Source organism: Bombus bifarius, unplaced genomic scaffold (genome assembly GCF_011952205.1).
Source record: "Bombus bifarius isolate JDL3187 unplaced genomic scaffold, Bbif_JDL3187 scf7180000007970, whole genome shotgun sequence".
NCBI classification, from domain to species: Eukaryota; Metazoa; Arthropoda; class Insecta; order Hymenoptera; family Apidae; genus Bombus; species Bombus bifarius.
Genome location: NW_022884356.1, coordinates 1,358,283 through 1,374,477, shown reverse-complemented (window position 1 = coordinate 1,374,477; position 16,195 = coordinate 1,358,283). Strand labels below are relative to the sequence as shown.

Sequence of the window (16,195 nt, the reverse complement as noted above, 5' to 3'; positions counted from 1 at the left end):
AATATAAACTGACAGTAGCTATTGCTCAATGATTTTTATATTGAAGATGCTACAGTTACACAAACATATGACTGCTCAAATATGGCATATACAATTTGCACCTAAATTTTTAAGGAAACTTAACATCTAAGAGTGAGGAAGTTCAGTGTATCTGTGTTTCATGGACTTCTTTACTCTTTCTCTTACAAGTAACGTTACTTAGTTCATAAAAATTATATTACTACCTATCTCGCTTAAAATCAAATTTTCCACAGCAGAAAATATTTGATTTTCCATAGCATCACAATGAAATGATATTTCCTTTACTAATTAAAAAATAAATCTTGAATTAAAAAATAAACTTATATTCTATAGAAGAAATAAAAATTATATTTTATAGTAAACGAAATCAAATAATATTTATTATTTCCTATATAGCCTACTTCTTTTTTCCCTACTCCAATCGTCTCTTGCGAAATAATATACCACAGAGATGACATATACATATGATGTTGCATCCTGCTTATGTTATAACAAAAATATGAGAATCTCTGTTTCCTTACATAATGAGAATCTCATACAACAGGATAATTAACAACTTATTTCGGGTATATACCAAAAAACAATGAGAATGGAGTCTGTCAATTAGTTTTATTTAATTATCTCTTTCATCATAGTCGATAAATCAAGTAATGTATTTAACGTGCATTTAAACAAATACAGAAAGTAGGAGAAGGTCTCAAGGACTCGTAAAATGCAATTAGGCGGGTATTAAATTCGCTGAACAAAACTGCAGCGGCGCATACGTTTGTACAAAAACTATGACTAATTTAATACAAATATAAATATAAATATAATTTATATATATATATCTATATTTATATTTGTACTTATCATTTATATTTATATAATATTTATATATGTATAATATGTATACACCATGTAGAAGCAATGTCTTCAGGAATTCTGAATTAGCTGCCTAAAAATCAGCCAATAATTGAATTCTTTTCAATATTATTGATCATTATCAGCTATCTGTAGAAATGAAGAGGCAATCGCTTAAGAATAGTAGATAATATACGTTTTAACTACTTTAGGAATGCCATGAACTGCTTTAAAGCATATAGTCTAATACATAGTTTCTCAATTTTATTACTCGAATGTATTATTTTAAGTAAACATCTCAGTAGCATATTTTATGCATCTGATCTACATTTTTTACTTACATTGATACTGATAATTAAAATAATACTTTTAGTTAAATAAAGTATTTGTACATCTTTTTATACATAATTTTCTCATCATAGCTTGTTGATACTATATCAATTAAACTTTTGTAAAGTTTCACTTAAAATAATACTTTCAAAGCATCAATGAAATTATTCATAATATTTTTAAAACATTTAATAATTTTCAATTTAAAAATAAATAAATATTAAATAAATTTAATGTTTTAAGTGCATTTTATGCACGAATTACTTTATGCAATATCTAGAAACTTTATTTATTCACTTCTTGATCTCATGAAATCGCTGAATTACAGTATAAAAGTCGGCAGTGTGTGCATTATTACCCTCTATTGTATTTTTCAATGTGTATCATAAAAAAGCAATTATTGTAAATTGATCACACGATCTCACAATTAGTATAAAATGTTTCATTTCCTACCAACATTTACTAGTTACTTCATTTTTTCTCAAATTAACATTTATTTTAGTTAAACACCTGCATCATGATATTACCCTACAGCTTTTATCTTCTTACGTTAATTATTGTTGTAAAAACAATTGTTTAAATAAAATAGTACGCTTCTTATTTTAAATTGTTTTAGAATATTTATGATTTTGTGGTCAATTCATAACTTTAGTGTAAAAGATCAAGCCTAAAACTTAAATAATTAATCATAAATATGAAAACTTACTGAATCTTGATTAATCTTTGGAAGATTTAAAAATGTTCTGTGTTCAAATATATAGGGCAGCACAAATGATTATACTTGTAAAAATAACTTCATGTAAAAACATTTCTAGTAATTAATAAAATATCTAAACGTTATAAGCCAACTAAGTAGTAAATTAAAAATTTGCATTTAAATGCAATAAAAATAAATGCCACATTTATACCTATGTAAATGTATTAAGAGCTTGTGCCACCTTTGATTATTCATATATATGACTTAAAATCAGTTTGTTCTCTTGAAATATAATAATATACAATAATAATAAAGAGTAAAAGTAAATAATAATAAATTCATAAATTTGCAGCACCGCAAAACAGTTTCCCTAAGTACACTGCTTAAACTGATATATGTATACCTACTATATATACCTACAGTAGTTAACAAGTCTGCAGGCTACAATAATGTAGCCCCAATATTTAGTTGATTAACCTAGGTTTTAAGTGTGTTTCAAAATCTTGTATATATCCTACCACATTTTCTTTTCTTGTAATGATAGAGCGTAACTGGATTTGAATATTTATAACGAATCATATAGTTAAAAATAAAATACATTAGAATCATGATAGTGAAATTGAATTCATTGCAATTAATTTATGATTTACTTGCGAAACTGATTTGTACAGAGACAGCAATTTGTACTCCTTAAAGAATGTAAAATAAGGAGTATTTTATTAGTAATAACGTCATACTGAAACCTTATATACATTTATGTATGAGAATTCTACGTCCATTTACACATATAAATCGAAAAACCTTTAAAATTTTAATCCAAGTAAGAAGTATGTACTATTTACTTGAATGTACCAAAGATAACTGATATGTTAACAATGACTTAAATTGTACATAAGTTTTAAAGTAGATCACAGACTTTAAAATACTTAAAATTTTAAAAATAAGCCATATATGTATATGAACTCTTATGATTCATAAAGAATCTGGAATTATCATATATAAATGTACATGTGTACATGCATATACAGGATAATTCATATAATCGAATACAAGATACAACTTATTGTTAGCTCAATCGCATGATTCACCTTGCGTGTGAGGACTGCTACATACAATTCTATGCACAAGTCTCAGTACATATCAGTATAATACTTAAATTTGGAGTAAACCTGAACACCTTTTATCGACAAGATTCTACTACGACGATTACTTTGATTTGATACATGTGGATACTTTGCACCCCACATGTTTTTGTGCACCATATAACAATAGTGAGTTACATACATCACTATATTAGTACGGATAATAAATATAAAATGTTAATTGGCATACAGTGCATATGATTCTGTATTTAAACTGTATAATCTTGAAATTTAATTGGCAGTCAAATGTTTATGTTGATTTTGTTCTCAGTCTTATGAGAACTATTTTTCAAGTTCAAATAATGGAAGATGTAAGTTTTTTCATACAAACTATCGTAAACTCTTATAGAAATTGTACCATAATATAGTCAAAGATATAATTATGCTTCATCATCAAAACAACATGACTCAATAATATTTTTCTTTGACGTTACTGGAAGAATTATTTTACTCTGGAAAAAGGATACAGAAGTTTACTTCTTTGTATCATACTAATCTCAAAATGTCTAACAGCTCCAACAGTTATGAAGGTCCCAATCTAACATGCTATCGTTTTAGCAAAGGACGGAAGTGGAAAAGGAAATATACTAGCTGGAATGTACATATATCGGTAGCAATGAAGTTTCCAGAGAAAGCGAATCAGTCTTTATGCTATATGAATATAAAATACAAGTGACGTGAAATGTGCATTAAGAATTAGACTACACCGATGTATTCTGCAGTCTTTTTATCATAAGGCATAAGTCCATACTTCCATACATACTTATTTATTAAGTGCAATTCTCTTTTAGCATAATTTTCCTCGTCTATCTATCCTTGTTAAGTTTATCCTCCTACAATTTTATTTTCTTTTCCTTATATAAATTTTATTTAAAAGTGCAAGTTCAAAAATCTGTAATAGAAAACGTTTGTGTGTAACATTAGTATTATTCAGAATAATGTACTGAAAAAAATTGTTCTTTAAATATACTGAATAAAAATACTTTAGAGAAATATAAAAATCGCAAAGATTGTGCAACATTCAAGTGTCTCTGGAAACTCCATAGAAAGCTCATAATATTTTGATAGAAAAATAAGAAGCTTTGTCCTATAAAGAGAGAAAGAAGGAATGAAGAAACTGATAAAAGTCAAAATTATGGCGTGGAATACTATCCACTATGTTAACTTATACAATTATAACAGGATATTATTATTTGTGTAATGTAACTTGTTGTAAGCCAACACAATGGAACGTGGCTTAACATTCGTCCAACACCGAACATTCTTTCCTCTCAATACGATCATTGCAATGTATCAAGCTAAAATTTATCGAGTTCATATATGACGTTTGTCTATTTAATCTTGCGAACTGTATGCGTTCATGGTCTACAATATTATACGTCATAGCGTAAGATATCTATGTTTTCGTCATCGACTTTTGTTGCTAAAGTTGTGTTCTTCGTGGTAGTACTAGTAAATAAAAAAAGAAAGAAAGAACAAAGAAAAATGAGAACAGACGCAAACAAAGGTAGCGATGATTATGAATTCAAGCCTTGACGTTTTTCTTCCTCGAGCATAGCGTCAAGTTCGTCAGTAAGATTTGCAAGCATATTCCCAATATCGTTCAATACATCCGCTGGTTCACTGCCACCGGTGTGATGACTTATTCCATGACCTGACATGTTGTTACCAGTATTACCACTTGCGTATTCTTGTGCGCGTGCAGCTCTTTGTTTTATTGTTCCGGCATTTTCATTTGCAAACGGTAGTGAGTCGGATTCTGTACTGGAACTTGACTGAAAAAATACAGTTAATATTAATATACAACTTACTATTAGTGTTAAGCTTGAGAAATGTTTATGCTCAATTTAACAGCCAGGGTACATATACCCAAAATTTAAGGGTTATTGGAAAATAAGTTGTCTGAAAGTCAGATGTATCTAATCTTGTGCTTATATACTTCGTTTCTCAGATATCCAATATCAGTGGACTTTATCAAGTTACGTGTATGAAACATATAAAATTTGAGCAAATAATTTCATGAATATCCACAGTAACAATATTATATTATTATCATATGAAATATAAATGAAATAAAACTACCTTAAAACTGGCATCAGAACCATTACGGTGCTGCAGAGCAAGAGAAGCTATTAATTCATGTTCTTCGTTAACATTGACACTGACACTACCCCAAGAACGAGACATAGAAGAGGGTGGTCGATTTATTTGTGGAGGAGTCGATGGCACTGGCGCAGGTGCTGGTGGCGGTGGAGAAGGATGATGGATCAAATGATGATGTTGATGATGATGTATGTGATGTTCCTCGCAAGAGGCAGTTGGAACTGGTCCGCTGCAATCTATCACAACATCGCCAACTCCCGATCCTCCGACCCCTACTCCAGAACCGCTATTGTCTCTAGAGCTTTGACGCCTTGGAGGAGACGGAGGGCAACGTTTCGGAAGATGTGGACTACTCTCGAGTCCGTAAGTTAATTGATATTTATTATCGAAGTCTCTTGGTAGAGACTTAAATTGGCCTGGAGTTGCAGTGACCTATAATGAAGAACCAACATGATCATATTTTTACGAATAGTAATATAAGTTGTAATTATGCGATTCCTTGTGTCTTTTAGGCTAATACTAAACATTTTTCCCCGCTTCTTTCGCTTATCTTTATATATAAATAATCACTGACTGCGAATATTTACGCAAATTCATGTCTTTATGAATATCCCTTAACTGGTATCACTCTTGCACTGATTATATTAGAAATTCTTTGTACATTTAAAATTATATTACCTTAGCTACAGGTCGTGGACGAACAAGACAATGTCTAGGTCGCGGAAGAGTTCCGCCACCTGCATCCACTACGGAAGTATCATTTGTAGGAGTCACATCACCGTCTTCGAAGCTGCGTGGACGCCATTCGATTGGCTGTGGATGCGTGGATGGTGCTGGTGACGGAGGATACCCAAGGGGTGCGTCTTCCAAGCTTTCTAATGATTTTCCTCGTGAACCAGACCGACCAACAATGTTATAATCGGCTGGTAAAGCAGCGTACATACTTCTCCACGCAGCTCCAGATGTAGTATCACTTCCGCCTCTCTGAAAAGACCTCAGAACAGGAGAGGAACAATCCTCATCAGGAGATGGCAAGTCAGGACCTCCTCGTTGAATAACTACGTCCTGAAAATATAGTTAAGGGGAACCAAATATAAAGACATAATAATAGATAGGAAGGAAAGAATTATAAACGCTGAGGGTACATAGCATTTGCTAAAGAAAATAAACATCTAATAGTCGACTCGTGTTCCAAGACTATTATTTTTGGAGTTATGGGTCATAAATGCTATCACGACTCACATATCATGTGATACATGTTATATCATCATCATCCGAATGAAAACACAGAAGACGATTAGACGTTATATTTTAGCAACTAATAAGATATTATTAAAATATTTCTTTACCTGTGTTTGTCCAGGATGCGGCGGTAGCCGAGCAAGATCGAGCGGCTGTATACGTTTTCCAGCACGAATATCCTTAACTCTCTTAATTGCCAATAATAATTTTTTCTGATGACCGAGACGTACAATACCAATGTCTTCAAGATCTTCCCAAGTGAGAGTCGTCACATCTTCAACTGATCGCATACCCTGTTGATGAAGAGCACCAAGATATTCTTCGAGTCGCAGAAGCCTGAGCCACTCTTCTAACGAACCAGGAATATGTTCTGGCAAGCCATCTCCTATGTTTAAATTATCTATTTCCGCCTTCAAGCGTTTCCGATGATTAGGCTGCTTAATTCCTGCAAGTCCATAGAGTCTTAAATATAGTCTTCTAATCATAGACATAGATAAATTAATCGGCAAGTATAAAATATAAAGGAATATTTAGAACTTATATAATTAACAAAGCCATAAATTTTGTAATATCTCGGTGCATCATTGTGACTCATGTACATATCACAATGCAGATCTCTTAAAGTAGTATTATTTAAAATTTCATTTTAAATTTAATTAAAGAAATATTAAAAGATTATTTAAAAAACTTGGAAAATAATAATATTAAAAGAAATGAAAGTTCAGATTTATTTTTATCATGAATACTTTTCAAAAATATACGGAATTCATATATGAGAATATTAAAATATCAAATTTTTTTTATTTGTTGAATGCATTTAAATTTCAATTCACAATTTCTAATACACGTTTAAGGTATATAACTGAATTGATTATATCGAATATAGATTTACCTATCCCTGTCAAATCTTCTGGCGTCATACGCGTTATAGTAGCTAGATCATAACCAGCGGAAGCAAACAATGGAAAGTATTCCTCGAATTGGAGTTCAGTCAACCAAGCATGAACGACGTCGAGATCCGCCGGTCTGTCTGGATGACTGCCAAGTGAGCTTATAGAACACCTGGGAGATGAAGCAAGAGCACCAGGTCCTCTAGGGCCCAAATGATATCCGGAGGCTCTTCCAGAATCTAATGAAGCGGTAGAATGCCTGGAACCCGAACCTGATCCTGAACTACCTGGGCTATCTCTTCCAGGACTTTGAGTCATATCGATTCCTAGGAAGAATATATAAAAATTACTTTCTTCTTTCAATTAAACAAAACATTAATATCAGTTATATCAGTCATATCACAATTTACAACAATGTAGTATCGTGGAAAAAAGGCCTGTGGCGGCACTCGACAACAAACACCATCACTCGACAATAACTAACGTAGGACGACGATAGCGTAGTGGTTAGCGCCTTAAGCTACGAACGTTCGGAACCCGGGTTCGAATCCGACCGGAGTCCGATTTTTCTTCCACAATACAAAAAATGAGAAAAAAAGCGGCCGTGCCCAGCAGCGACATCTACTACACCCTAATAAGCGACTACGATACTACAACAATATTGAAGATTTAATTCTTTAACTAAATTAATACCGTACACATTTCTTTCCTTTGGGAACTTTATATAGATTTACAGTGGCTTCAAACTATCAAGTACTAATTATTAATTTTCTATTAAATAAATTGTAATCATTTGTATATATGTATTTTTGTGCTGATCAAAATTCTATAAATTCACGCATTTGCTAACAATTCCATGTTTCATCCTCTTCAATGGTAATGTGTAATATCCAAAATAATGTATGTATATTTCATGACTTAAAATGTATCTATCATCACCTTACAGTTTGATCAAAAAACAATTACAAATTATTATTTATACGATAATCATAAATAAATACGAGGAAACTACTTTATGTTTAACATAAACACAGCGGAGATATAGTCTGATAGAAGGGGTGGATAAAGGACGGTAAAGGAAATAACATTATCGCGAGCGTGTAGCGATATTATCGAATTTCGTAAGCCAGTAATTCGATAAGGATCGCACCTTGATCCTCGGCGTGGGCATATTTGCCGACGACTGGTGGAAAGGCAAAGCCAGGGTGGGTAAAAATAGGCCCCGGACTCTTTCCAGATGGCACACCGTAAGAACCCTCGTCCGTTGTTCCGCCTGGTCCACTTCCGGGCAGGAAACAGCTATCTTCGCTGCTCGCATATCCAGCGGAACCGAACGAGGAGCCAGAATGTCGAAACACATCGGGTACAGCCGGTGGTGCCACTTTCTTCGCCTGGGTCACAGCTTTGGACGGCCGGTTCATGCCGCCAACTGCAAAAAAGCAAAAACATTGAAGCTTAACTATGGGGTGAATTACGAGCGCAAATAAAAATCTAAATATATAACGAGGAGAATACATTTCGATTTATTCTCTTGGTTCAAAATGATATTTGATATATGCATCATGAGAAACGTATCTGACAGACGCCGTTCCAAATCATGAGAATCAATAGTGTTTTTCAAGACTATAAACTCGTAACTTATATGTTATGTGTTTAATAAATCCATCTTTTTTCATTTCTTGGCTTTTATAATCGAAGCTTAACGCTTTGACAACCGGCTTTAATTCGCATCAAATATTATTTTTGCTACGTTTGTAACTTTGAATACTTAAGAAATGGTAGTTCGATGTTCGAAAATTGTCAACAACTTGGAGTATGTGGCAAATAGAAAGGTGGGAGTAATCATTTTAAAGGAACGAACAGATGCGTATATCGTGCGCTAGTAGTTAAGTGCGTGCGTGGCGCTAGTGTCGCGTCAAAGTGAAGATGGTAGTGCAGATCTTACGAATGATTTCTTTTCGAGTTGCAATTCTTGAAACTTGCACCTCAGAGAAAGCGTTTCGATGTAGGTTACTCGAGCAAGAAGATAAGCTTTGCTACGTTGTCTCGTTCGATCGAGAACGCGTTCAGAAATTTCTGTTGCGCCTTTAATCGAGACGTGTATTATAGATAACACTTTATAAATTAACATGTAACTTTTGATCAATTATCTTCGATGAAATTGTAGATCTTCGTTTAACGACTATGTTAAATATGTTAAGAGGGTTAAATAAGAAAGGAATGCGATTTCGAGAGGACTTTATATCCTATATGCATAAGAAAATAGAAGGAAATTTGTGAAATCGTAGGTATATTATAAATATTTGTAATCTCTTCCGCGATACGAATACAATCAAATTATAAATATTTTTCCTGTCTTCGTACAGTAGAATATAGAAAATCGCAAGAATATGAAGGCTTCCTTTAATAATTAACAGAATTCCAGAGGTTTTGAAATTTCCGGGATCAAGAATTACACGTTACACTTCTGTGTGGAAAGTTTTTGCAAGTATTCCGCATATTATAACGTTTTTAAATATTTCAAGTTTGCTCTGGTTTAGCCTTTGGTTAGGTAGCAGAGATTTATTGCTTGATTTAAATATATCTACGTGTTACAGGGTATAATTTCCACGCCTCGGCAAACGAACAGAACTGCGAGATTTATTGAAGATAATTTATAGAATTTCAGACTAATAAATTTGCGAAATTCGAAAGCGATAAAGGAAATGCCATCGTGCCGCAACGCCGATAGAAAAAGCAGGCGCGGCAAAGATTTCGTTAATGTTAATAGCCATCTACAATTAAATTAAAGGAAAAATATTCAACATGGATAAATGTTTATCGATATACTTGCTGTTAATAGAGCTACATTTTTCACTTTAGAAAGATTAAATGTGCACGGTAAAATCCGCCGATACTTATATATTGTAAAAATCGATATTCTAATGGAAACTATCTCGAACGTACTTTCCTTCTAGTTAGTTTCACCTAAAGTAAAAACTTAATTTGACTAATCGATGTACTTTTTTATGATTATATTAGCCACATCCATATTCATGAAATTGTATCGTGTAAAATATCAGAAGTTGAAATGCTTTTTAGGCTTAACGAGCCTGCCGGACTTTGCATTTAAATGATAGATGAATGAGTAGGAAATGTATGAATGTAGGAAAACGTCTTAATCAGCCCGGGGCAAAATTACAAAACCTTTGATGCTGTAGGAGTAACAGGTATCGAGAGCCACGAACAGAGGCGTTCTACATTAAGTACATACAATTAAAGTAGGCCAAGACATACTAAGGTATGTAGAGCAGTGGTCTGGAGTAAGCACAGAGATTATTTTATCAGCGAGATTGTTGGTGTCAAAGCAAACGGGACGTTACGTGAAGCGCCAGATGCACCTATTATCGTTTCCTTTGAAAGTTGCTTCTTGGTACTATGATAGTACGTTCGATATCAAAATTAATAGGAAGACATGGATGTTCAAGCGAGAGAACGTTCATTTTTTTCTCGCGTTGAGAATTACATACCCGGTATTTTTTTCGTGCTAAATCGCTAGATTGAGAATCCTTATGCAACGCTAACTTGCAACGCAAGTAGAGAACTAGAATGTAAATGGAGATTTGTTTCATCTGCTAATAATAAGAATTCCAACTAAGCTACCACGGCTTGGATATTTTATATGTTTCTGTAAACTTATGTGCATTAGAAATTCCCACATTGACAACTGTACAGTCAATATCTTTCTGATACTGAATCACTAGATTATTCGTTTTTAAGCAAACGTATACATTTATAACGCAAATAGAGAAGTAGGATATAAATGGAGATATGTTCCAACTACTGATAATAAAAATTATAACGGGCACTGCAGTTTCAATATTTTATATGTTTCTGCAAACCTATGTACATTAAGAATTCTCACATTGAGAATTGTACATTCAATATCTTTTTGGAATTAAATTATTAGATTGTGAATTTTTGTGTAAACCTATAATTGTAGGACTCAAATAGAGAAGTAGAATATAGATGGAAATTTGTTCCATCTACTGATAATAAAAATTAGAATAGGTACTGCAGTTTCAATATTTTATATGTTTCTGTAAACCTATGTACATTAAGAATTCTCACATTGAGAATTGTACATTCAATATCTTCTTGGAATTAAATTATTAGATTGTGAATTTTTGTGCAAACCTATATTTGTAGGACTCAAATAGAGAAGTAGAATATAGATGGAGATTTGTTCCATCTACTGATAATAAAAATTAGAACAGGTACTGCAGTTTCAATATTTTATATGTTTCTGTAAACCTATGTACATTAAGAATTCTCACATTGAGAATTGTACATTCAGTATTTTCTTGGAATTAAATTATTAGATTGTGAATTTTTGTGCAAACCTATATTTGTAGGACTCAAATAGAGAAGTAGAATATAGATGGAGATTTGTTCCATCTACTGATAATAAAAATTAGAACAGGTACTGCAGTTTCAATATTTTATATGTTTCTGTAAACCTATGTACATTAAGAATTCTCACATTGAGAATTGTACATTCAGTATTTTCTTGGAATTAAATTATTAGATTGTGAATTTTTGTGCAAACCTATATTTGTAGGACTCAAATAGAGAAGTAGAATATAGATGGAGATTTGTTCCATCTACTGATAATAAAAATTAGAACAGGTACTGCAGTTTCAATATTTTATATGTTTCTGTAAACCTATGTACATTAAGAATTCTCACATTAAGAATTGTACATTCAATATCTTCTTGGAGTTAAATTATTAGATTGTGAATTTTTGTGCAAACCTATACTTGTAGGACTCAAATAGAGAAGTAGAATATAGATGGAGATTTGTTCCATCTGCTGATAATAAAAATTATAACAAGTATTACAGTTTGGACATTTCATATGTTTTTGAATTATATGCATTCTGTGCAGCTGTGTGTCTTTAAATTTGTTACAAACGCATACAAATTTATGGTATACCGATAATTATATATTTAATCCTTTCGCTACCATGCGTCACGCATACGTGACGCATTCTAAAAGCCGCTTGGATTATCTACTTATCATTTTTTATTATTATATATGTCATAATGTGTAACACGTGAAAAGTTTGTAACCTGAGCTGTGAACAGCAAACCTTTCCTTAAGCGGCAATACCGAAAGAATTAAATAAAAAAGTGATACAAAAATAATACTATACAACGCCAATTATATTTTATTTTATTCCCAAAATGTTTAAGATAACTACAGGATCATTTTTTGTATCGCTTTGACTTCTTTTTTATGCTTCTATTCGTTCTTTCTTTAACGATTATCTTAAAGTGAACCTTTATGATAGTATCATACTCTGAGTAACGTTTCAATTTATCAGGCCTATATAACTTCTCTGCTTTCATTCCCTTAATTGATGCAATAGAACCATTCACGTTAGTCCACTAATTGTTTGAAAAGCACTGTATACGTATACTCTGCTCCTCATCAATTATCGTATGAGAATTTTCAATTAATTATATATATATATATATACACATAATTATTATGTTTGTACGTAAAATTTTTATTCAGTTAGAAAATGTTCTCTGCATAAAGTATACAGTATACATAGTATTTTAGAAACTCGTGATCCTGATCGATAATGTAAACATCTGCCATTACACTATTACTTGATTTTCCTTTTATACAATCTTTTATGAGAAAGTCCATATTCTTACCACATTGATTCTTGATCTAATCTGCAGCTTTCAATCTTTCATAGATGTATCATACCTTTGTGTTACCGTAAACTAGAGTTTCTATTGCACGTTATTAATAATAATGGTAATAATAGCGATGACGAATCCAGGACGAGTGTTAGAAAAGATAGAGAAAATTCGTGTAGAGATCGCGATGTTCGCTATAAAATTCACCGCCTTGTTTGTCAAATAATATCAAAAGCCTTGGGCAAAGAATCGGGAACACGGCAAGAGATTAACGTCCCTTGCGTCTACTACTTCTCGTATCTAAACGATGGGAAAAATAAATAAAAATCCCGCAGATACACACGTGTACTGAAAGTTGAATGAAGAGTGCCGGAACACTTTGAAGACTGCAGCGAACATAGCATAGAAACGACCATTAATGCGATGCTAAACAACCGGATGCATGTCGAAGATACTGAAAGATGCAGCAAAGGCGACAACAAATAACATATAATCATCAAGCCGATCGTAAAATCAATCTATCCGGCGTATTTTGTCTGCTGGTATGGTCGACGATCATCGAAACTAGAAAGCTAAGCCTGTGCAGAAATAAAATGAATATCGATGTTAAACGCCTGGTATATTTTATTACGTATAACATTTATACACGATATAAACAACGTTGAGAAGATGAATTATAGACGTATGGATACTTAGATATCGTTAGATATCACGGAGTACCAAAAGAAGATATTTCATTAGTTGTATTTAAATACATTTATGCGTTCGTCACGTTGCATTGTGTAAAACATCAAAAGCTTTAATGAACGATAAATTCTTTACGTTTAATGAATAAGCGAATTTGCATTCTAGTAGCCGATGAAGGATAAAGAAATTTAATTATGTACGAGTAAAGTGTATAAATGTAGAAAAACATTCTGATCAGTGGGAAAGAAAATTACGAAAAGAAATTGTAACGCGATACATTTTTTTATTTTTTTTTATTTGTCTTCTAATACTCTGTAAAAGAGGCTAACTGTACAAACAAATTGTAAATTATTTCAAGGAGAAAAAATGGAAAAGTTCTTCTTACAAAAAACAATACTGTTCCTATAATTTGTATCGCGAGGAAATGAGATGCTGTTGGTGAAAGAAACGGTACATATTAAAGGCAAGACATTCTAAAGTTGGACTATAAGGCAATGTTGAGGCACCATAAATTACAGCAAGAACTACGTCGAGCGAATTGCAACACAGACTACTCTTTGTACTGACTGTTGCTGGCCCAAGGAAAATGGGGATCAATTCTGGAACATTAATCTGTATGCGGATACTGGATTGTAACATTTTGCGAAAAAAAAAAAAATTGAGATATGGAAATATCCTGATAAATAATTCTAAATCCCTTCTCTGTATTACTACTGCATCTCAACCAACTATAGCGGGACTAGACTGAATTAATAGGTTATGTATATGATGTATGTATTCAAATTTAGCAAACATACATACCGATTTCGTAAATGTTTGTATTCATTTGGAATATTCAGTATAATTGCTTTACATTAAAGCATACGTGTGATACGACTACTTTTATACGATCCTTATAATACATGATTTCCTTAGGAACTTAATTTACAGGATAGGGGCTTAACGGGTTGTGGAAAAATCACTAGAAAAATGACGAACAATTTCAGAATATCACTGACAATTAATTCACTGATGGATAGTCGTATATTTGCAGCTAATATACCAAGAAATTGCATTACTTACAAGATCACCTAATAATTCAGTGTTCAATCTTTTTGTCATATTAAAGGTATTAAAGTTGTGAGATCTATGTAATTGTACTAGATGTTAAAAGCTGTTTCAAGTCATAAACAAGTAAATAAATAAATGTAAAATCTCATCGAGACAACGTGTACTGTGAAATCCCTTTACAAGGTTTTTTATAGGTTAGGTCCATATAACCATGCGTAAATGACGATTACGTCAGCTCGTGATTAGCCGAGACTTTGAGTGGCCATTTCTATTCACGATAAAATCTATATAACTTTTATGCTCTACATAAAATCGTATCATAATAAGACAGAAACATCGATCGACTCTCGGTAAAGGCTATGTAAAGAGATATCTACGCGAAGCCATTAATATCACGACTATTTTATCGGTCGATAAAACAGCGTATCGGAATTGATTCCTATATAAACGTCCTCGCTTTCGAGGGAAGAAAAAGTTTCCGAAATTACTTGGCTACAGTTTTTTTCTCTTTTCTTTTCTTTTTTTGCTGTTGCTTCGTTCGGTCTGGAGTTCATTAGTAGTTTAAACGCGAAAACACTTATCGCAGAAAGCGGTGGATTTATTACGGGTAGAGGCTAAAAAGTTTTGTCTGCTCAAGGTCGGTATTCGACTGCGAATTATACCAACCACGATCCCCACTTTTTTACGGTTTTGCCACGTGCCTGGCCTCTTGTCACGTACGCATCGCGGATACAAGGCTGGCCACGTTCGAACTTTCAACGGTGTTAGTCACTGAAACGCGATCTCTGCCTCTTTCTGCTTCTGTGCCTGTATATTCCTTCCGTCTAACGTTCTTTCTGCATTCCTATATTTAGTATCTATTCCTACACGCACGTACTTCCGTCTCTATGCAGCGGCTAATGAAAATATTTAAACGCTTACCATAGGAAACTTGTACATTTGTATTGCACGTGTCATACAGAACATCTTGAATTTCTTCAGTACCGTAATCAGACATGATTGTTTCCATCATATCGGTCAGATTTGAGATCAATCGCAAAATTCATATAGAAGTTACAGTAAGCTTATTGGCATGTACGAAGTTATTTCCCCTGTTGGTCTTCCTGGTCTAGGGATTAATATGATTTAGGTTATCTTCTAATAAATTGGGAAGGAACTTACTCTGAGCAATTTACTACAAATATATACTTAGTAAGGAATTAATACATTGTACGAACAGCCACTTTAAACATATAATACGTGTTAAAGATGGCCACACAGAATATTTAGGACTATTTGTACAATGAATAATTGGCTGCTCAAATACTTCTCTGTTGTCTGTGAAATATATACCTGCATTAAATATTTTGTAGTTTCTAATGTATATTTCCAGATCTGTTTAAACTTTACCAATACGATCATGGCGGTCGACCTTCGTTACAGCGCTAATGAAATTTCAAAATGTTTTATATAACACGTACAATATGGACGTAAAAGTTTTCTATGGTAAACGTACA

General features: G+C 32.8%; 1 protein-coding gene across 2 annotated transcripts in view; it reads right to left on the bottom strand.

The window, feature by feature from the left end:
- Positions 1–19: 19 nt before the first annotated feature.
- The window catches only part of LOC117214491 (caskin-1), a 53,917-nt gene continuing 37,741 nt past the window's right edge, over positions 20–16,195 (bottom strand). For both annotated transcript variants that reach the window (XM_033460654.1, XM_033460646.1), the window contains 6 exons: positions 8,419–8,697; positions 7,271–7,594; positions 6,486–6,823; positions 5,815–6,201; positions 5,116–5,568; positions 20–4,808 (listed from right to left, as the gene is read on the bottom strand). In XM_033460654.1, coding sequence (XP_033316545.1) covers positions 4,551–4,808; positions 5,116–5,568; positions 5,815–6,201; positions 6,486–6,823; positions 7,271–7,594; positions 8,419–8,689 — 2,031 coding nt within the window. In that variant the 5' untranslated portion in view covers positions 8,690–8,697 and the 3' untranslated portion in view covers positions 20–4,550. The remainder of the gene's footprint in view (positions 4,809–5,115; positions 5,569–5,814; positions 6,202–6,485; positions 6,824–7,270; positions 7,595–8,418; positions 8,698–16,195) is intronic.